At 46.5% G+C, this 23,653-nt stretch overlaps 1 protein-coding gene across 1 annotated transcript in view; it reads right to left on the bottom strand.

The window, feature by feature from the left end:
• NUAK1 (NUAK family kinase 1) overlaps window positions 1-18,981 on the bottom strand; it is a 46,959-nt gene extending 27,978 nt beyond the window's left edge. The window contains exon 1 of the mRNA XM_068664454.1: window positions 18,611-18,981. Within this exon, the coding sequence (XP_068520555.1) occupies window positions 18,611-18,922 (312 nt within the window). The 5' untranslated portion in view covers window positions 18,923-18,981. The remainder of the gene's footprint in view (window positions 1-18,610) is intronic.
• Window positions 18,982-23,653: the final 4,672 nt, after the last annotated feature.

The raw sequence follows: 23,653 nt of genomic DNA on the forward strand, positions 1-23,653 counted from the left end.
CTCTCTGAACTGGTGTAGAGAGATTATGAAGTATTTTCCAATACGCTTCATGCTTCTTTGCTTTTGTTTAGTACAAATAACATGAATTGAGCTATAAATACTTCAAAAACACGACGGTTGCAAAGGTTCCTGTACATTCAGTCCTATCTGTAAGAGAAACGTCTCCTCCTCTCTGAGCTTCTTGGCTGCTGGGCAAAGCAGACGCGTGGAATTTTCTTCTACAAAGGCAAATTAAGACCACAGTGAACAGCAAAATATCTCAAAGTCTGAACATTTGGCAAAGGGCAGAGCAGGCAGTAGGTGCCCACTTCCAGATCACATCTCCAGGTCTGCTGAGTCATTGCTGGCATCGTCGCTCCTAAGATAAGCAACAAGTTTTCTTCAGAGCGTTAAGCTACGTCTCTTGATTTCAGGAAGCTGGTTCGTACGTTTGCTTTTAATTAATGAACTCATGTTTGCCTCATTTCCAGCCAAGATGCGTGAATATAAACAAAGGTGGAATTCGCCACGCTGCAGAAAGCCCCAGCTTTTTAAGGCGGCTGCTGCTGTAACCCAGGCCGGCCACCTGAATGCCACCGCCTCCCCCGGCAGCCTCCGCGTGCAGTACATTCAGTCCCATCGAAAGCTATCTTCCACTCCTATTATCTCCCAGGGGCTATTTTTAGGGCTGTGGTAAGATATGAACAAACTGCTCCTCTCCACCGCGGGGGCTGTGAGTTGTAAGCTGGGTCCAGCCCCTGCGCATACCGCCCGTGCTCGGGAGCAAATGCCGATGGGTTACTGCAACAGCCTTGTGGAGAGCGAGGAAAATGACAGCAGGGAATGGAGCTCAGTCCCTCGAGGAAGGGAAAACGTCTCGCTGTCATGGGGAGATATGTCAGAAATGCGGCTTAACGAATGGCATTGCACAGAATTTTCTCCGGGTGCAGCGGGAGGGGAGGGTTGTGCAGCCATAAACCTCGGCTTTCCCCAGGCTGCCAGCGGGGGCCGGCCCCACCCAGCAATGGGAAATGGGCAAACCCGGCCGGTTTCACAGCTCCGCTTCCTCTCCTTGAGACTCCTAGGTGGGAAGTGCCATGTGGCAAGTGCCAGCGAGGGTGGGGAGGTAAAGAATAGGTGGATCGAGGCGAGGGGAAGAAAGAGGCAGAGCGGAGGATGTCTGGGGGTGGGGAGAGAAAAGGCACATTGTTCTTTCTCCAGCTCCGCGGAGCTTAGCAAGAAAGAATAACGTCTGGCACCGTGTTATGTTTTTCCAGGGGAGTCTGGAAATGCCTATGGTACTTTTTCCAGGGGAGTCTGAAAATGCCTATGGCTCTTGGCCCAGACATCACCAGCAGAAGAGGAAGAGAAACAAAGCCATGAAACTGGGTGGTCCCCGAGGTGCTGCAATCAGACGATAAGGAGGGGGATGCTGATAATGCACTGAATGCACTGAAAGGGCACTTCCAGGGGCTGCACAAGGAAGAGAAAGGAAAGGCAGGGAGTGGGCTGAATAACTGCCTATCCGGCCCCTGGGCCTTCCAGGTGGAAAGAAGGAGCCATGGGATGCCAAGCATCCAACAGGTTCTGCAAAGGCATCCCCGCAGATGAGGATCCATCCAGACTTCTTTTAAAGTCTCTTCTCCCACGAGTATTTCTTTGCTGTATTCCCTGACATGAAGGAAAAAAATAAAAAAGCTATATTGAGAATCCCATCCCAGGCCAAACGCAGCAGTGAACAGCATCGTGCAGGTTGTGCTTCTGCACTGCCACTGAAAACGCTCCGTGCACTGACTGAGAAGCTGGATGCGAGGCCACTGTGAGCTGAAGTGAAATCAGCACCTGGCATCACGCATTTTGCTTCGCCATCCCTGAGAGCTCTCTTTCAGGGAAAAAGGGTAAGGTTGACACAATGCCATTGTTTTGGAGATTGCTACTTTTCACATCCTAAAAGCCAGATCATCTCCATGGCGATGCTGCTTGGGAGCCAAGCATGCAACAAAATCCTAATTAATTATTTATCGACAGCCCGACTCCTTTGTTTGATAGGTTGGCAAACCAAGCAAGAAGCGGGGAAGATGCTCAAAGGGGCAGACGGTGCCATCCACACCCAATGAGACTCCAATGACCCGAATCTCAGGTGCTCTGTCCCACTGCACATCTGTTGGTGGCCTTACATGGATGGTAGCAAAGACAAAACGCTGTCCAACAGGCAGCAGCTGCAAGCATAAAGGGTGAGGATGCACATGCCTCGATGCACCTTTCAACTTCACTTGCTTTTAAGAGGCAAAGGTATTTTTTTACAACTGTCTCATTCTGTACGGTAAAAGCAAATAGAGAACACCAGCACCTCTCTGCTTCCTTCCCCTCTTTCCAAAGTATGACATAAAAAAGATTGTATTTCTGAAAGCCAAAGCTGATTTACTGCTCCTCGATCACTCACTACCTGTAGGAAAACTCTCACCTTTGCACCTAGGCACTAGAAGTCCCAAGTCTGTGGGATAAATGTGAAATCACAATTCCATTTGCATAAGCTAAGGCACAAAGTACCAGTGCTTCTTCTGAGAACCGGGGTCATTTTACCATCGTTGTAATTGTTCTTTCCCAGTTCAGTCAGACACTGTTACTGCTACTGTATGGAAATGGAGATTCAGCAAGTGGAGAGGAACCAGCTAATCACAAACGCTAGGCAAGGGGTGAGATCTTCTTTCTAGGTGGCTTTATTCACACAGAAAAATGCCCATGGAACCAAGTTTAACAAGAAGAAAGCACCAGATTAGCACATTTCTGCTGTACACATACAAAGTGGGTGCCAGGAGGAACATGTACAACACCCTTCCTCCGCTTCTTTCCTCACCCCCGCATACGGTGCCTGTTCACAGGCCTTGTGTGCGCATTTCCTGAGTAACGACTGCCCTGCTGCAAAATTTATAACCCTTCATTGTTTTGTACCTGATGCCCTGAGCTCCGCATATGAAGGCTGGCATATTTACACCACGCATCCTCTGACAAATTCGCCCGGCAGACCTTTTTTCATTGCAAGCTGAGAAGCCTGGCCTTGAGTCGTCCTCACTACCTGGCACAACTTACGGCTCTGTATTAATCGTTTCAGGACTGATATATCATTAGGAGTGAAAGAAACCATTCATCTAGGTCGGTATAGATCTGCTTTTCAAGAGCATTTAAAAACACAGGTTAACAATGTGGCTATTGATTTTTTCATTGAATCAATTCATTTTTTCAGTGGATCTTCAAACCAGAGGGAAGGGAGGGCTGCAGAATTCAGAAATTGACAGCTTACTAATGCAAGTCAGAAATCTATTGAAAAATCTTTCCCTTCCCAAAATGAAAGCTTTTCATATGACATTAATGAAGTCCTACCTGCCATGGTAGCAGCTGGGGTTGCAAGGGATTCAATGGAAAATAGAGGCTGGACCAGATGAGGTTATTGGAGATGTTTGCAGCTAGCACTGCTAGAGCTGAAGGCCAAGACTGGCATGCTGGAAGAGTCCCTGCCTCATGCAGAGTTCATCTGCCCGGTGAGAGGAGCCACTATGCTTACTTTTGTCTTGGCATGATCCTTCTGAATATCCAAAGATGCAATACCTAACACTTTAACATGTTGATAACCTGCTCTGCAAAAGAACAGACTCACAATCTAATTCTGAAGTACCACCGAAAGCTGGGAAAAATATGGCCAGGATAAAGTGCTGTGGTTGTCATGTCAGACTGATGGAAGACCACCTCTTTTCCAAAATCAAATAACTCACAAATAGCCCATCCAGCTACCTCCAAACTTTCAAGGAAAGTTAATGTTTTGGCACATAAGGTATTATATCTGGAAAGAAACTTGGGTGGGGATTTTCCTGCTGCAGTGGAGGTTCCTAATTGTAATTAAAAGGAAAAAAAAAAAAAAGCTCTGCAACCTCAGCTATGGATCTTTCCTCCTTAATAGATGTCAACCAGCACTGTATGCCACATTCGCTGAGAAGACGAAAACTGCATTTATAGTTAACTTCTGGTGAAGTTGCCAAGCAGATGTTTATTTTTGGCTTCCACATTTACAAAAGCCAAATGCTACACTGCATTGGGATTACACAAAGTCTAACTGCTTTTCTTCCAGGTTACGATTTTGTTGGAACCAAAAAATAAAAAATAAAAAATCTGACTTCACTTATAAGTAGGAAAAAACCTGGTAGCATCCGTTTCTATCATGTCTGTTTATATCATAGTTTAAATAAGGTTAGAATTGTGCAATCGCTATTGATCAACTTCCAAATACAGTGCAGCTCCATCCAGCACATGTGCAAAAGAGGAAAAGTCACTGGAAGTGAATCATGTGTTGGTCTTTTAACTTCTGCAACTCAGTGTGCAGACTGGTTAGCACTAATTAAATTACTGGCGAGTCAGGTTAAAGAGGAGTGAAGGAATTCACAAGCCCCAAGTTTACTGTTCTCAGTGTTACATGGATATTACAGATTCCCCCTCCGAAAACTGGAAGATAGATCTCACATTCATTTGAGGCTTGATCTCACAGCTACCAAAGCTGCTGATCTCATGCAAAATGCTAACCTGGGGCAACAGAGAGGGATTTTAATTCAAAGTTGTTTTTTTAGTTGTGAATAAGCAGTGAATCACACTGAAGTAATCCTCCATAGTAGGAGCGCACACTGTTCGAGGCACTGATTTGGGAATGAAACGCAAAACCAAGATCCTGGCTACTTCTGTAGAAAAAGCCCTTTATGACTTTCTTGAGAAGAGGGGTACAAAGCCCCAGAGCCTGGATCTATTTCCAGTCTGAAATGGACAGTCTCCTGCAATTCCTCCCAATATTTTAAGTTGGAAATGGAGATATTCACACCCTCTAAGCAACTGCTGCAGACTATCGCAACGTGCTGCTAAATAATTGCTAAATAATGGTAACCTGAGCAGTTACCAGAGTCTCCAAAGTGATTTTGCATATGTTTAGGTGAAAGGTGCTATATCACTGCAAGGCTGTAATTCACATTAAACAAGGAAAGAAGTTGGACTTTGTTTAAACACTTTTTTACAACACTTTTTTTTTTTTTTTCCAAGAAGCCACCTGACAGTGCATTTTCATTCACTTGGTAAGTTCTGCTTGAGGAAGTCGTGGGTAAACAAATGTAATTCAGCTTATTCTCTCCTTTTCCCTGAAGTGTCTGTGAGTTCAGGGAAGCCTCAGAACTGCTAAGAGCTCTGCACATCTTTACAACATCCCTTCTGGCACAAATGCTATGTCACCTGGTATTGTACGGATCCTTTAATTTTGCTCTCCCGGTTCTGCAGTCCTTCAAAGAAGGCTAAGAGAGTTAATTGAAAGGAGAAAGAAAGTGTTATTTCACCAACAGGATATGAAAAACTTGAGAAGATTCTTTCTTCAAGAAATGTCCTTCAGGTACTACAACGCTAATCAAAACCCAACACCCAGTGCTACACTGCTTGACCACCTCAAGTTCCTAAACAACCTTTGGTGGAATTTGGAAGCATGCAGAGACTTTAACCTTGAGCTTAGAGCTTAGGCTTTGGATTATCATTAATGAGCAAGCATTCGTTGCACAAAGATGGTGGGCCACTGAGACTGTATCACAGAAGGTACATGGAGGTGTATAAACAGCATAGTTGGAAGGGTTAACGACACAAGACCATCAGCTTAGAAGCACCTACATCTTGTATAATTTACTAAATTCTAAGAAGGACCAAAATATAAACATTTCCTGGTGGGAATCTAGTGAACCGTAGACCCACATCCTATCTGGAAAAATACTCTTGGAAAACAAAAAGATTGGCAACCGTGTGTATCAAGCCTCACCCAGGTTATTTTGCTCCAGGCCTTGCAGATCACATTGCAGTATTAAATTTGTTTTTGTAAAAGCACTGCTCCAGTATTGCATTGGCCAGGCTGGATGTTACCTATTTAATGGTCCCTTTTTGGAAGGGACTCTCCTAGAATTTATGACAGAAGGCAGTGGAATTGCTACAGAGGGAGGAAAGGACTTTGCTAACATTTCTTCCCCATCCGTCTCTGATTTCTAAGAAATATTTATACCCCTGAAGGTAGAGAAACCTCCTGTTGTTCCCTTTTATTTATCAGAAGTAATTTACCAGGGCCACCCTAATGGCTCAGTGGAGGGAATAATACAGGAACAGGAACACTCTCACTCCCCACAGCCAGCAGGGCCTGGAATAGACGTGATGGGGAGAACTGAATTACGCTTTCCTACCAAGAAGTGGCTGGCTGTCATGCAATTTTGCAGCTTTAAAAGCATAACTCCAGCTCACTACAAGAGAAGTGCAAAACTACAGGCAGTTGTTATAAGCAGTTATGGGCAGCATTAACCTTGGAGGGGAGAAACAGCAAACCGCTTTGCGTTTATTTTTAAAGAAAGGGATGGAAAGCTTTTGGCAAACTCCCCCAGCCTGCGCGATCTCCAGGACCGTTGCCCCCTTCTTCAACACGCACAAACACCTTTTTTGGCCTGCGCTTTGGCTGGGGTCGGTCGAACGAGGGAGAGTTAGCACTCGGCTTTCTGGGGTCCCCGTGCCAAAAGCGAAGTTGTTAGGTAGTGCAGCAGCAGCAGCGCAGGCTTCCCGCTTCACCCTGCCAGCGACCTTCGCACAGACTTGGATGTACCACCTTCCTCCGAGTGAGGAGCAATTCCCTCTCACGCTGCTCAGGCCAGAAATTCATCGCAGCAAATACCACAAATCATGTCGTACCGAGCAGAACTATTAAAGCAGTGCTGCACAACGTGAATTGCTGTCCACAAGGGACTGGAGCGAAAGACTGCCTAACCCACTTTGTTTAACTTTTTACTTAAACAATCCTGAAAGGGGAAGCTGCATCGCTACTCTGGAAATTACAACTTTCATCTCATTTGAGCCGTGCATTCCTCAGCTAAACTGCAGAAATAATTTAAGAACAGACACCCAAATAAAACTCTTTTCAATATTTCCTACATTTCCTGGAAGTATAGCACCTCTGATGTCGCAAAATAAAAGCGGGCTTGTTAATTTAGGTTCAAGTTAGGTTCAAGTTCTTCCAGTAGCCCCAACAAACCCTAATGTCAGGCTAATTGTGCGGATATCACCAGTTTTGCGTTTTCACATTCCTCAGAGCAACAGCACGCAACACCACTGTACTGTCGATCACTTCCAGCTCAACCCTCCACAGCACTTGCACATACTGCATTCATCACTCACTCAAGCCGCGTTGTCCGTGGCAGGAATCCCTGAAAACAGAGTGAGCCGAATTCCCCCTTCACGCTGCTTTCTCCAAGCTTGCTTTAATGGGCACGCTGCTGCTCATGAGGTGCCAACATTTACTGCATTGTTTAAACATTGTTTAGAGTTTTGCTGGGTAGATAAGAAGAATAACTTGGGTGTGCAGTAAAACAAAGATAGAGCTGTTTGTGCCAAACATTCGGTTTATGGCAATACTTCATAGGAATTATTCCCTACAACAACTGAACTGTCATATCCTACAACTACATCCCAGGCAACCTCCCAGCTGAGCTCACTAAGGCTGCTGTCTGATGTGCTCTACATACAAACACCCAGCGCTACCCAGATGTTCTCTATGTAAAACATTTGGTTTGAAACACGCAGCACTTCTTTCCAAAAAGCCATTACATTTGTTTAATGGACTCACACAGTTCAACTAAAATATCCTGGAGCAGACATTTGACTGCAACTCTACTCTACAAGCCCCATCTGCAAAAAGAAAAAAGAAAGAAAAAGTAAATGAGAATGCTTTACATGATTTATGCTGTCTTTATGATCAGCCAGTTCATAAAATACAAGCTCTGCTCTACAGACAATAACACAAATTGCTTTCAAGTGCATTGTTTAGTCCTTGCCTGTGTTAAACAACTATTTCAATTGAAACAAAGGGCCAAATTCTACTCTTCGGTTTACAACAGTGTTAATGTAACCGAGAGCAGCATTTCACCCACGACATCACAAGGGATGCGAGTTTTTGTTTTACGCTCCAAGTGAGTGAGTAATGATATCCAATAACGATAACCAGTTACATTCACGGCTGCGGAGTTTTCTTTTCATCCGAGAGAGGCTGGAAGGAGGCTGAAGTACAGAATGGAATTCCTTTCCCTGACAAATTCCTCACGAGTGACAGGCAATCCACAACGAAGCATTTCATCGGTCCCATTAGACTGTGTTGTCATAATGCGATGCCAGACAGGATGAACCGGGAGAATACACTTGCTTCACCTGGCAGAAAGCTCTCAAATTGTACGCAGAAAAAAAATCCTGTTGTTGAAAAAGAGGGCTGGTCCCTGGCCCAGATGTAAGCATGATGTGCTACCTAGCCAAAGGCCCGTGCTCCTCCCGGGTCTAAAGGACTTGCTGTGGTACCCAGCAGGGCCAAGCACCAAGGCACAGCAGCTGGAAGGCTTTGGAAGAAGTGTCACCAACCCCTCTGCTGTGTGACTACAGCCATGACAAGAGGATCTTGGTCAATGAGGCACCTTTCTGAGGCAGAAGAGGCTGTACACGCAGAAGAAAGAGCCAGGCCCAGCCCAGTGATGAAGCTGTAGCCCACCTCGGTTTCTTTGTGCCTCTGCCACAGACCTGCTGGGTGACCTGAGGGAAACCACCCAACACCCTTGGTGCTCGAAGCATCAAGCTATGGCAATGCACCCCTGCAGGAGACGACCCGCAGAGGCCTGCTTCTGTATTTCTCCCCGTTTCAGCACCCAAGGGCAGTAAACACTGCGAGGGAAGGAAGCCTGTGCTTGGCACTACTGCACCCACCACGGGCACTGCCTGAAGCACAGGGCTGGCCCACCCGGCCCAGCTAAGCTGGTGCAGCACCAAAATGAAAATATCACCTCATCTCCTCTTTGGGAAAAAGGACAGAGTGAGTCTACGTACTGACAGAGCCATGGTGAGGCTACAGCAGGCTGTGAGGTGCTCCGACAGCCGGGTGATGAACGACATCCAAAAGCCCAGCAAGAAACAGAGATGAGGGAAAGGCTGACTACACGAAAGGAAAAGGCAGCACAGCGTAAAGGACACTGCATGACTTATGTAGAGGCCTGGTTAAAAATGGGAGGGCACTGTGGAAGCCTCTCGGTTGTATCCCTGTAAGGTCAGCTAGGCCCAAGCCAAACTGATTGGTATCAGAACCGAGGGAATGGTAAAAGTTGCTAAGAAGTGCATCTAAGCTCCCCCCAAAATCCAGTTGACAGTTACAATCACAAGTCAAGTGTCAAGTGCGGATAGCAGCCCAGATGTCCTGCTTGTTAATGAATGCTGAATACTCTGCTCAGCAGCTTTGCCTTCTGGCAGGTTTTGCAGGCGTTTTGCCTTGTGCTGTTGCGCAGCTCTCCCATGCTCCAGGCTGTGTGGTGCTGCAGCACTCAGCACCAGAGAGGCTGCACCCTCCCGTGCTCACCCACCAAAGACTTATTTTGCCTATGCTGAAGTATTTGGGTATGAGCCACGGTCCTGCTGAGGACACCGCCACACCAGGCGTCCCCCAAGCTCTCCAGATACCTGGTGGCGGGGTGGCACTCGCACCCTGTCCCAGCCAAATGTCACACGAGCAGTGACCAGGTTTGATCCACGCAGAACACAATGGCAAAAATAAGCAAATAAACGACAACCCCAAACTCCTGCCTCCAGAGCTGTTTTTTTTTAACACATGCTTTGCCATCTTTTCCTGTTAAATGTGTGTGCGAAAGACTTAATCTTGTTTCAATGACAACAAAGCACTGTTGCCTACGCCAAATGTTCGTCTCTTTTTTTTTTCTTTTTTTTTTTTTTTAAAAAAAATGAACATTTGTTCAGCATGACAAGGTTTGAGCAGGTATTTTTATCCAACCTTCATTGCTAACTCCTGTGGTCAGTACCATGAAAAATACTCATGATCACTTCTTAAATTAGATTTGTCTCTAAAATAAAGGGAGATATCATTCATCATCAGGGAGTTTGTGGAGATAAGAAATTGTAACAGAGGTGAAATGTCTTTGCATGGGAAACATGATATGTAGGCTCTGTGATTTCCATCTACGTCACGGCCCATATCTTTCTGATCCATCCATGAACAGCTAAATTTTAGTCTCCAACTTGCAATGGTATCTTTTCACAGAAACAACAGATTTTTATTTTTATTTAAGACTAATATGCCTTAACTACTGTCTTTATTCCAAGGCAGTGCTGCTTAAACCCAAACACGCTGACTCAGCTCTCTGACACAGCGAGACATTAGCATAATTGCAAGCCCCTCGAGCAGCCAGACCTCAGAACAAAGACATTTGGCTCCTCCAGCGATTCTGCTTAAGTCGTCCCATATGCCAGCAGCAGGGCCAGGGCAGCTGAAGGGCTCTGGGTTTAGCAGAGAGACGGCCAGCCCAGCGCCGGAAGCCTCCCCATCACCACCCAGTATCGCAGGTGGCCTAACACCAACATGCCTTCATCCCTCTGCAGCTGCCCCGTCTGCTTGGGCCTGGCACAGACTGCATGGGGCCATGGAGGGTGGCTGGGATGAAGAGGAGGATGAGGAGAGGGTTGTGTCATCAGTGGAGCTGAGATGAGATGGAAACACAGCAAGGGAGGTGGGAAGGCTGAGGAGATAGCCCAAGACTGATGGTGGTCACACATTAACTGGAGCAACATGCGCTATCTTCTTACAGACATTTTTGGGCTAGTCTCTAGGAGCTGCTGGAGTGGATTCTGTAGCATTCAAATAACTTATACACTGCAAGACCTGCATTTGTTTTGAGATTTTGCATGCACCCAGAGATGGCCAAGAGTATTTTGAACATACCAGCCATGCCAACCCCTCCCTCTTCCCAAAGCTGCTGTGTTGCTGTTCTGTTGCTGTTGTTGTTGTTTTAAATTAAAGGAAACACCCATTAAAATATTTTATTATTTTCCTCTGTCTGCAAGAACAGAGCCTGAAAAAAAAGTCACACTTGAGCAAGATCCAGGACTTGCAACCAGCCGTGGGCCAGTGACAGTTTTAAGGGCTGATGTCTTGTAAAGCACCAAGGCTAGTAGCAAATCCCACCTGCCTTCGGAGAGTTAAGGCACTGCAAGTATTAATACTGTGTATGGGCTTAACAGGATGAACTGAGGGTTGGTTCACGGTGTTCAGTTTGAAACAGAAAATATATGAGAGCATTAAAACAGCGTAAGAGCAATGGATGGCTACGATCTCGCCCCCTCCCCACATCCCCCAGTGCAACATGCAGCAAAGGTTACAGGAGGGCCCCCACATCTATTGAACATCTGGCATTTTTGGTGTGGGTCCAGGATGTTTGATCAGGATGGCCAGACACCGTCGACTCATGGAATATCTCACCCAGCCCCCTAGTGTTCAAAGGTCTAGGATCCTCTAATTTATACAATGTACCATGTTGCCTGTGAAGACATGGTGATAAATACATTCTGTTTAAAAGCAGATACTTCTCAAATCATAACTTGCAGATGCTCAAAGTCTTTCATGTGGGTAAGACAAATGAGAGCCATAGAGACTGATTTTGTAGCCAGGGAGTGCAGGAAGCAACAGCAGGAGAACACTATTGAAAGCCTGGATACACTTATGGCTTTAATGAATTGGTCATCAAATATAACAGCACACATATGCAGTTTTTACCTTGCTTTGTAGTTCGCTCCCCGCCCCCCCTGGCTATTCCCCATATATCTAGCAAAGTGGAAATTATTTCGAGTTTAGTTTATTAAGTGGACACACATGGTACCCACATCTGTTGGAAGAGATTTGAGGAAAACGCTGACAAATGTAATTTGCATATTTACAAAGAGACCTTTTCATGCAAGACATTTCCTCCGACATACCAGCCATGCCAAGTACAGTGACCCATCAAGGGCTAACACCAGGAGCATTTTCTATAAAATGGCAGGTGCACATCTGGGAGATTTAGGGACAAACCCTGACTTGGGCAGGACGCAAGCAAGAGATGAGACCAATGCTCTCTGTAGCATCAGCTGGCACTGGAGCAGAAAATGTACGGTTTTGGTCCCACTTTACACAGGCAGAGTGTAGAAGACAACGCTGTCCTTCTGTGAGGAACATGTTTGTTCAGATGGAGGAGATGCTCTGGTGTCGGCATCCTGGTTTGTGCAGATATAGAGGGGTCCTGAGCATGGTACAGGAGGCTGAGACCTAAATCTTAGTGGAGGACTTGTTAGTGTTAGGTCAGAGGTTGGACTCAATGATCTTGAGGTCTCTTCCAACCTAGAAATTCTGTGATTCTGTGATCAGGGCAATGCCCTCATCAAAGCCAACAGCAGCAGCCAGTTTGTGAATCCTTGGCACGTGGGCATTGGAAATGCATCCCATATGGTCTGCACTTGGATCATCATGGCTTGACACACATTGACCTGCCCACGTTGAAGACTGATGTATCAGGGTTGGACTAGGTGATCTTGGAGGTCTCTTCCAACCTAAGTGACTGATTCTGTGATCTTTTTTAACCCACCTGGGGCATTCCTCCTTGGCGCTGCTTGGCCACCACGTGCCCCCCTCCAGATTCTTCAGCCCAGCAAAGGCTCTCCAGCTATTTATTTACCAGACAAAACACAGACTAACTACGATTACAGTTCTGCAAAGAATAAACAATTGCTCGCAAGAACTGCACATTCCACACGTTTTATTCAACATGTATGACCCCAAACTACAGTATATACAATAATTGTCTCCACATGGCAAATCCGCATTGTGGTTCTTAAAAAATAATAATAATTTTTAAAACACATGCCACCAAAAAGCACAGTATATTTTATCCATATCTAATGAAAGACTTTCTACAAGCAATTTCCATTCTGTTGCATTCTCTAGCATATGGTGCTTTGAAACCATTTGCAATAACGCTTAGGCATTTTACAGTGTTTTGAGCTGAAGGCTATGCTATAAACATCGGCTCAAATTCTGTTGTGAATTTCACATTTAGTGGGTTCACAATAGGTATGTATCAGGCCAAACCGTGCTCCTGCAGTTAGCCTAACTTCTCTGTATGAAGCAGCATCCTTTCCCAATGGGATGTACTGAGGCAGAGGAAATTGACCTGCCTGAAATTGTCCAATCTAATTAAAAACTAACAAAAAAAAAAAAAAGGAAAAGAAAAAGAAAAGCAGCAGCATTTTCTCATGACTCTGTTATTCATTCACCTGTAAGACAGTACAAAATCTTCAAAGGAATTTTACTTGATGCCCATTCAAAGCTCGGAAAGAACATGCTGTTCTTTCATTTGGTAAAAGATTTGACAGGCTAACGCATTCAGATGACCCCTGACTGGCTAGCCAGACTTTTCAAGCTTTTATACCACTGACCTGCACTCCTCGGTACGAATCCACCTCTCCAACAAGGACTGGAGGTGCCTCTCACCTCATGGCCTGCATGCTGTAATCAGCTGTTTCTGTTTGCAGCCCTCGATGTTCAAGTCATCTTTGACATTTCAGCTACTCAAGTGTTTTTGTGAAGACTGAAGTCATTTTATATAATCAGGTGGCAACTCCTATTGTAATAAACTTACAGTATTCATGGTGAATCATGATTCACCATGATTACTTAATCACTAGATTAAATTTGGTGTTTTTTTCTTCCCTTTATAATCATTTTCACAGATAATAATTAGGGGTGGTAACAAATAAATTAACAACAAAGCCATGTGCAAGCCCAAATACTGTTTCAAACATTCCAGATCTAGAATTTCCATGACTTTTTTTTCTTTTTATTATAAAAAAAAATTATGAAGGACAACCCAGGTTTCACTAACATGCCTTCAGCACCATGAAAACGTGTCCAGATTTGGTCACATTATGAGTCCCTAAAAAGCATGGTTTTCACCCTTCAAGACGTGCAAACAGTTGGGTTTTGGCACTAGATTTGTGCAAGGCCCCCGCTCCCACTGGGCAGCGCCTGGCCCCACATGGCTGCAGAGGTGCACGGATCCCACTGGCAGCTCCTAGCTCCGGCACCATGAGCACGGCTGCACTTTCGGTGCGGGTCACAGCACTGGCACGCAGAACAAAGCAAGAGGCAGGAGCACAAGCAGAGTGCAAAGGGGTCGGGAGTGGAGACTGACGCCGAATGTCATACCAGGACAAAAGCCCTGGGTAGGGAGAACCCAGAAGGAGAGAGTGACGGAGCTCTGCAGGAGGAGGCTGTCATCTGTAGGACCCTGATGTTACGCACACTACGTGGCTGGAAAAAAATCAGGTGTTAGGTTGTGCACTCAAAACGAGCTGATACTTATGATGGTTTTGGCTTTAATCTGTAAGTTTTTCTTTCTCACGTATAAAACGGGGCAATGATACGAGCCATTGTTACTATTATTCAAGTGTATTATCATAGCTGTAGAAGCCATGTTCACGAACCAGGATCCTGCTGTGCAAAGTACTGTACGAGCACTTCACATCACAGCAGTGCTGTGTAGATACTTCCACCGGTGTCTGCAATAGAGGAAGACATCCTAATAAGAACAACAAAGAATCTCAAATAAATAAAAATAAACAGCCTCAGATTTGGACATCATTCTGCATACTGAAGGATCAAGATAAAAATCTGTATGGAGTAGTGACCCAGGTGCCAAATGAAGCAGTTCTCAGGAAAAAAAATGGAAGTATAACATGTCATTAAAGCTGGTGAGATAATTCACATACCTAAGAAGGAAGAGAGGAATACCAACATTTTCTATTTGTGGGGAGTTTGTCTTTGCAACATGAACGTGATTTTAACATGGATTTTTATTGACTAGAAGAGTTCAGGTCGTGATAGGTACTTGAAGGCAGTGGACAGCCACCGTCCTCCTCACAGCATCAGCAAAACAGGGAAGGGAATTGGGACAAGTGCTCCACCATCTCTGATGACTCACAAGCACACTTTTACCTTATCTGGAACCCTTAAGAAAACACACCCCAACAAGCAAGCAGCTGAGCAGCAGACAAAGCGTTAATTCCTGACATGACAGAGCTGTCATTGCTGGTGCTCATGTTTTGCTGTTGTAGTAACACACAGAAATAAAGGCAGCGAAGCACAGGTCCTGCTTTCATGTAATCTGCTTCTCTCACTTGGTTTCCAAGCCATGCACAACTCTCCGAAATCACCGTGAAGCAGAGCTGTTTCAAAGCAAAGATGTTCACTGGAGTCGCAACTGAAAATATTTCTGTTTAGATCTAAAGTTTGTTTTTCTTACTGGATTTTAATTCGGAAACCAACATAATTTGGCAACATCCTTCCACCTGCACTTCTGCACAGCAGAGAGAAACAGCATGCACCACAAACCGTAACACGCCCGCACAAATATGCGCCGCACGCCTGCTTTTCATGTCGGGCTGCAGCTTGTCATCAATTCCCAAAATAATTAACTTTCTGCAGGAGCGGCTGGAGAAGAATAGTGCTTCCTCCACCTGCTGGTGAGGAGGAAGAAAAGATGCCCTGGCTCAGAAGGGAGAGAGGAGGCCCCTGCAGCTGCTCCCCATTGCCTCCCTCGTGCAGCCTAAGGAAAGAGAGGGAGAAAAGGTCATAGATTTTGCAATGGGGAAAATTATCCTGCAAGAAGATCTTGCTCCAGCCAAACCTTTCGGCCACCGAGGAGCCCAGCAGTGTCGTCCTTCGCACACCACGCACGGGATCGGCCGGAGGTGGTCGATGCACAGCTTATCTAATGCTGACATAAGTGTAGCTGGGGATTTCTTGGCTAGCAAAGCCCGAATACACACCATGAACAAAAGCTCAGTTCTTTGCTTTAACATGTGCAAGATGACAAGTGGAGAAAACACCCACAGAAATGTCAACGTGAGTGTCACTTCACAGGCCTGAAATATCTTCTCTTCATCCCTACACTCACCAACAGGTGCCTTAATTTAAAATATCATAAGTTACACGGTGCATACTGAGCCAGTACTAATGAAGGAAATCTTGCTGGCGAAATTAGGCACCTCGTACGTCATGCGGTGGGCATTATTTTAACGGCTTCGTGCAGCACGCAGCACTGTCTGCAGTCACTCTGGTAACTAGTACACAAATGCACCTAAGTTGTTTCCAATAACAAACGACATACATATCGTGCAAGCTACCCTGGAGCTTTATGGCAGGAAACTTTACGATCACGTTTCACTGAGCTAAGAGGAAAGACAAAGAAACTACACCAATTTGAATGAACCTGTAAGCCTGTTAATAAGTAACAAATACTACTTCCATTCTAGCCAACAGCAATCCTGCAACGGCACAAGAGGAGAGCACACACGTACCTCGGACTGAACTGTCTTCGCACCTTGGCTTTACTTCATTAACTCACATTTGCCAATTTCTATTTCCCTCATGAGCTGTTTATTGTTGCCATATGGATGACAACAAACCCAGTGTTCGTGTTTCACATTAAGAGCCCAGCTAATCATGCAAATATCTTTACAAAACACCATAGAGCAAAAGAGATGTTAACAGACGAGGAAAGTGGAAAGACCAAGCAGGAGAGGGATGGAGAGGGCTGATGACTGGGGACGCAGCGCCGCTTCCACGGTCCAGCTTTGCGATCTGCTACCATACAGCTCCCAATAGCTGCTTAGAAAAGAAAAGATGGTTACCTAAACCAGTAGCAGGACAGGAAGCCAACAGGCTGGACTGCAGCGACCTTGGGACTGCGGCTACCTGGCCGCTGGTTGTCAGACAGCTTGCAGTGGAAGCGGTGCTGGGAGCGGTGTCGGCTGCAGCGCTCTCTCCTGCATCCCCTGCTGGACACACGGCCACAGCCAGGCCAACCTGCTCGCTCGTGCTGCCCACTAATAAGATCACAGGAGAAGAATGGGAAGAAAAGGAGAGAAAAAAAAGAAGGGAAGCTCTGTGCCTCTCTGAGCAGTCATCCTGCCAGCGCTTCTGTCTCATCCTCGGAGAGCCACCAGTGCTCAGCGCAACAGCCAGACAGGAAAACCGTCAGAAAGCAAGAAGCGTTTTCTGCTCCCTTAGGTCTGGCTGGATTCCCAACAACTAGCTTTTATTCTGTAAACAGACAAAATGTGGATATTTTACATACACTCGCAGATGTTAAAGTTCAAACAGACACGTTGCGCCACAACTTGCCTGTAGACTAGTTAATAATTATGAAGTGCCACACGCCAAGGGTTATATTACTGTAGTATAAAACTAACACCCCTGCGAGGATTTGTTTAGCTTCTACATACCAGCTGATAGAGCAAGTGTAACATTTTTATGGCATCTAAGATCACAGCGGTATTTTGATTTCCACTCTCTCCATTTCGAGATGGCATTAGCCATATAAATTCAGTTCAGACCATATCACTGAAGTACCTTTAGCTATAGAGCTGAAGAGCTTGAGAATAGCAAAGGACAAGAAGACCACAGGTGCGCTGTTACTTAGACACGCATCCATGCTACATCCTTTCCTCAGCAAGGACCCTTCACAAAACCAAATCCCATTTACAATACAGTCAATATTTTTTAATTGATTGAGCCTTTTAAAATGATTTTTGGATGTATTCTCTTATTTACTGTATCATGTAATGAAAGTCATAAATCATCTGCTTACGGAATAATGGTAAATAATATAGCCCTGGAGCTTTGGTTAGCCTGACGCTGTAAAACAGCCAAGGCAGCAAACTTTAAAAATCATATACTTGGAGTGAGCATGTGCAGAGATGTCCATCTCTGGTTTCTCTTTAGCCAGCCTCCAAATGAGCTAATAAACTGAAAGCATACATGATATGACTCCACAGCTTGGCTGAAACCTCATTTTCACTGTCGACACAAAGATATTGGGTTGCAAAGTAAATGTCTCTTATTAAAGCCGCTGCATCTGCAATTCCTTTTGCTGTTTTACAGTTGCCTCTGCCTCTGGGTGCATGTTGAGCTCCCAGACAAGCGAAACAGAGAGACAAATGAGACAAAACCTGTAATGTCACTAGGGAAATGCCTCGGTTTTAGATGAAGTCTAGTGAAAACTCAATTAGCCTCCTTCATATGAAAAGCTGTGCGAGGACCTCTTTGGAGAAGCGTCTATTTCTCTGGGCAGCCCTTAACGCGACGCCTGCCTCCCATTCGCTTGTCCTCCGAGGGCGCTTACATGTTTCAGCGGAGGGAAAATGCCAATAACCCTGGCTAACGTGTGCGTTTCTTCAATCGCATTTCCGTGCTAGGAAACGCTGCAGCTGAGTTTCTGCAGGACAGCTTCAAGCCCCGAGCCAGCCGGCACAACCCAGCAGTGAGATGGGTCGTAAAAACCAACGGGGCTGGGGTTGCAGTCCCCGTGGTGGTTTTTTTAGGTGTCAGCAAAGTTTGGGTCGCTACAGCAGGACTGCATGAGGGTGGCTCTGGCTGATGTTTGCCATCCTGACAGGACTGTGAGCTGCTCTGGGCAGCCGGGAGCGTGACAGGTTTCGTGGATTTCCACTTGGGAAAGGAATCACCGTGCACGGGAGGGACGCGTGTGAGAGCCAAACACGAGCAGCAAGCCACCCGGATTTTTTTTTCCAATAACAACACATCAATTTAAATGCCCTGATGCCTTACTCCAGCACCACCCCGGCACCCAAAACGCAGCAGCTTCCACCCCGCGGGCGAAGCCCCGTCCCCACGGGGACCCCCAAAAAACACCCCCCCGTCCCCCTTCCTTACCACTCTGCCCGAAAACCGCTCGATGGCCCGCTTGACTTTGCCGTAGGTGCCTTTGCCCAAGGTCTCCTGCAGCTCGTAGCGATGCTTCAGGTTGTGCTTGTGGTGATGCCGCTTCACCCCCTGCTGCTTCCTCGGCCCCGGCGACGGAGCCGGAGCCTCCCCCACCAGCGGCTCCTCCATGGCCGCTGCAGCCCCAGCCCCAGCCCCAGCCGCAGCCGCAGCCTCGCCCCCTCCGGGCCCGGAGCCGCAAGAGGAGCAGCGGGGCTGTGCGGGGCTGCTGCTGCCGGGGGCGGCCGCCTCGGCACCCTCCATGCCCGGCGGCGGCGGGCGCGGCTCTGAGCGCCCCGCCGGCCCCGCAGCCTCTGCCTCAGCCCCGCGCCGGCACCATGGGGCGCGGCGGGGCGGGCCGGGAGGCGGGGGCGCCCCGAGCTCCCCTCCCCTTTCCCTGCCGGCCCCGGGGGCGGCCCCTCCGCCCCGGCTCGGCTCGGCTTAGCCCGGCTCGCTTCAGCCCCATCGCCCCCCGAGCTCCTCGGCGAGGCCTCGGCCCGCAGGGCGAAGCCACCGGGAGGGGGGCAGCGGCCCCGCTGTGGGGCGCGGGCACCTGCGGCAGGGTGCCCGGGGGAAGCTGGACCCAATTTAGGTCTGGAAAGTGTGATTTGATGGTTCTCTTTTTCTTTTTTTTTTTTTTTTTATTTTTTTTCCAGGGCTTTTAGTTTTCCCCGGTAGCCCAACGGGCGAGGGCTTCCTGTAGGGTTTCCATTTCCATGTCATGGAGCTCGCCGACAAAACACGGGCACACCCAGCCCCTGCCTGGCTTTGGCAGGGATGGGCGCTGCCAGCCCGCTCCTGGAGCTGTTCTCCTGCAAAAATCCTGCCTGGGTCCCAGCCCCGCTCTGCTTCACGTCCAGGCAGCGCAGTGCCAAGGGTGAGAGCTGGCGGGGCCCTCACCTCTGCTTTCGGGAACCCTGAAATGCAAATAAAAGTGTCATTTTCACACTTTTTGTCAATTTGGAGTAAGCCGGTGGTTTCTTCTGCAAAGAGTCCTTGAAAACTTAAACCAACACAGGCATATAAAGCGGTGCCAAGGTTGGGATGAGTCAGATGTTTCCTTCAGAACAGCAGCCCTCAAGCCTGTGGCTGTGAAGGTGGATGGCCTCTGTTGGAGGAGTGGGGAATTTGTGTGCAGTGCGATCACTTTGGTGTTTTCCAGTGTTTCCCATTTGCTGGGCAGACACAAAGGCCTTGACGTGAGCCCCCTTGCCCTGTCTCCTCCCCACTGGCTGTCCTTCAGATGCAGGTTACATCTGGGATTGAGCCATAAAGCTAACATGGAGACCCTATGAAATCCCAGGCTAGGCCTCGTGGTTGCAGTGGTGTCAAGGCATGGCATTTAGGTTTGTCAGAGGAAACTAACCCAGGAGTGTCAAGGTAATGGGATGATATCCACACACTGGGTTTGGTGAGGACTTTCTGGGCTCCTCTAGCTCACCGGGCTGGTGGGTAAGACTGGCCTTCCTCGAGGTTTCTTCCTGAGGTGATGACCAGGACCGTACTTTTCTGAGGCCACATGCAACATTAGCCCTTATGACTTGATAACTTGAAAACACAAGTTTCTTGGTAATTGCTGTCTCTGCACCTACATTTTATGATCAGCAGATGAGCCTGACTGGCTCAAGGCAAGTCTGCCTGCTGCAATATCCTGTTCCTGACAGGAGTCAGCACCACGCTGCACATTTTGAGGAAGGAAGGAAGAATCCTGTAGTGGCCAGAGGGAAGTAATGCCTCCCACACTAGGTTACTTGATTGTTAAGAACCAGATATTGGCTTAAGCCCTGGAGCTTGAAATGTAGCATCTCACAGACTGCATCACCTACTGGCTAGCGAAGCAGAAAGGGTAAGGGAAGCTGCATTCTCTGTTACTGTACAAAAAGAGAGAGCTGTGTCCTCCTGTAGTTCCTCCCTTTGCTTTAGTAGTGGAAAGGATGACAAGTCTGTGGCCTTCTCTTTGTTAGAAATAAAACTACATCAGTAGCTTTCATATTTTTCATTTTATGTTAGTGCTCTGAAGTGCTACTGCATTCCTGCCAGCTGGCACAGGATAGAGCAGTGCCGGAGAGAGAGGGAGGTCTGCTCCTGCACGGGCTGCCTTCTGCACCCCCAGTCTGAAACCCACTTACGTAGCACTTCTTGAACCGGGGAATTGCCCCACGAAACCTCTGCATGAAGGAACAGAGGGCAGCACTGCTGCAAGGAGGGATTGGCAGGGGAATGGGCAAGGGATGGAGCAGCACCAAGAAGTAGGAGGGAGCTAGGAGGGCTGGCAACAGAATGGTGCCCTTGTCTGCTGGCAGAAGTGAAGAATTGTCCTGGCACGTGTTCACCTCAACCCAACTTCACTTAAACAGGTTAAATCTGACTTGATCTCTCTGAGTGCTAAGGCTGCAGCAGTCTGTCCAGATGACTGGAACAAGCGCCTGGTGGTTTTGCACGCCTGGTGCAAGCCCAGCTCCCGGCCCAGCTTGGAGCAGCCCGCATCCTGCACCAGGACCTGAGCCAGCTGACTGCGCCCTGGCTCCATGAGCAGCTCAGGAACGGCTCCATCCACCCAGAGGCAGCAGGGGACAGTCTCCAGCTAGGTTTGTCTCTCGCTGCCTGGAAGCTCTCTTGGGGTGAACGTGGTAGAGCCTGCACCCAGGTCCCTTACAGCTCTCGAACAGCTGAAAAGCAATCCCAGTGACGAAAATAGGTTTCATTATGCTATGCTCACAAGCGTTGTTAATATTCCCGAGAGTATTCTCTTTTAACTGCTTGGAAGCGTACACCACCAGTTCCGTAAGGAAATATGTCATGAATCATTGCTATATATTGCGATTGGACAGATACAAGGCATAATGAAATACCAGAAGCTCCAAAATGAAAAATACCGATTTTATAATGGAATAAGCACAGGTACTATGCAGCATTAGAAATAATACTGTTCCTTTCAAATTTCCACGCTCTTAAATGTGAAGCCAGAGGGCATTAAGCAAATTAAATGTATGAATAAAAACCGGGCATAAGAAGCTTTCTGTGCTCATATGCAAGAGCAGTGGGAATGGAAAATAATGACAAATAGAGAAAGCGTATCACTAATATGTGGAAATATTTCATTTTCAGCGTATTGTCAGCTTTGCAATCAGCATTATACTTGTCGCTACGGGAATAAAAATCACTAGAGCAAATATTTAACCAGTGTCCTTCACAACATGTTTAAGAATGCCAAGAAGTAAAAATCAGAGAAGATAAGCAAGGCAATGTCAGACTGGATGTAGAAGATCTTAAATAATGGCTTTTTTAGGTAATTTGTATCATTCTAGTTGTTCATGTCACCGTAAAAAATGCAGTGTTTCATTGTTTCTGAAATAAACATTTGGTGAGAATTTCAGCTCTCCGAGTTTGCAGACACCACTAGGGAATTCTTCATTTCTGACATTGTTATTTTATGTAAATGCTTTTCCTTATTCACAAGAAGGAATTGTCCTCCCATTGAAACCAGTAGGCTTCTGCTAACCAGCTTCAAAGGAATAGGATTAGGCTTTAATTTGCAAAACAATATTGGAGGATATGTTGTACCAAATCTAAACTATGCAGATAACCGTAATAATAACAATAAAGCCATCAATTTCGGTAGGCTTATCTCCCTTAAGTCGGTGTGAGTAGGAGAAAAATCTTAAAAGATTGCAACATGTCAGCAATATAAATGTATCATAAAACTCAGTACATTTTTAGGATTATTTTTTGCCACGAACTTTCAAAACCACAATTTATTTTGTAGCTGACATAGAGACGCTCAGGATAAAAGAGCTTAATAACTTTCAGTTAAATCTTGAAGTCTCCTCAAAATGTTTAACGCCTAGAATGAAATGTCAGATTCACAGAGCTGATGTTAGTGCCTTCCATGTATTTAGCTGAAAAGAAAAAAAAAGTAACCATGAGATTTCAAAGATGTTTGCTACAAATACTTACTTTATGAACTGAGGTCAGGTACTTGCTGTGCAACAATGATGCCCATCGCAGCACAGCTTGGTGAGATGGTATCACTTAAACATAAACTGACTTTCTGCTTGTAAGCACTCTTCAGTGTTTATGTGAAGCTATTTTTATAATCATCCTTACAAAGGTAGGCTTCCAAGGGGCTGCTGGAGAACTGAAATAGCTTCTTTAACTGTCCTCTGCAACCTCTCTAGAATGTAAGACATGGGAAAGGAGAGAAATGAGCATTGAAGGGATTCCTGGATATGATGGACCTGTATCTCTAAAACTAACGTTCTGCTTGCTTAGGTTTCAGCCTGTCTGTTGAGCTCTAGCCTGTGCACAGAGAAACACATCACCAACATCTTAAAGTCAATTGAGTTGCTTTGACTGATGCTCAAGCAAAGCGTGGCTTGCTGGTCTAAGCTAAAGTGCTCAGCGCTGCTCAGTCTGCAAATCCAAGGATGACAGAACTGCAAATATTTGGAAGATGCTGGCAGGCAAATCCAGAGGGCACTCTCTCAACTGAACTTTCTCCTCTGTGTAAGTACACGCTGATAGGGAGCTTTTTGGTCAGATGAAGTGAAAGCATGTTAATGTGCTCCACTCAATGATAGGGATTATCCTTTAGAAAGAGAGGCGGCTGGCATCCATCTGTTTCCTGCAGCAGGTATCTGCATATTATCTGCCCTGACAGATCACATCCAATCCTTGAGATTGCACGCTTTATGGAAATTACAGGAATCGTGCAAGTTCAGGATTAAGACTGAAACACTCATTTGCTCTGTAGAAATCCCTGTAAAACTTTACCTTGATGAGCAGTGGGCTTTTGAGGTGTGGCTCAATCAGACAGTCGTGTGTCCATGAAACATCTTCCAAAATTCCATTTCCAAGCCTCAGCCTTTGCTTCATTGGCTTTAACTGAGAATTTAGGCAATGACCACGTTACCATTTTTTTCCTGACATTCTGGTTATTACTTCTACGGGTTGGTATGCGCTGTCGGAACATTCACAGCACAGAGGACACCAACC

Source organism: Anas acuta, chromosome 1 (assembly GCF_963932015.1).
Source record: "Anas acuta chromosome 1, bAnaAcu1.1, whole genome shotgun sequence".
In the NCBI taxonomy this organism is placed as follows: domain Eukaryota; kingdom Metazoa; phylum Chordata; class Aves; order Anseriformes; family Anatidae; genus Anas; species Anas acuta.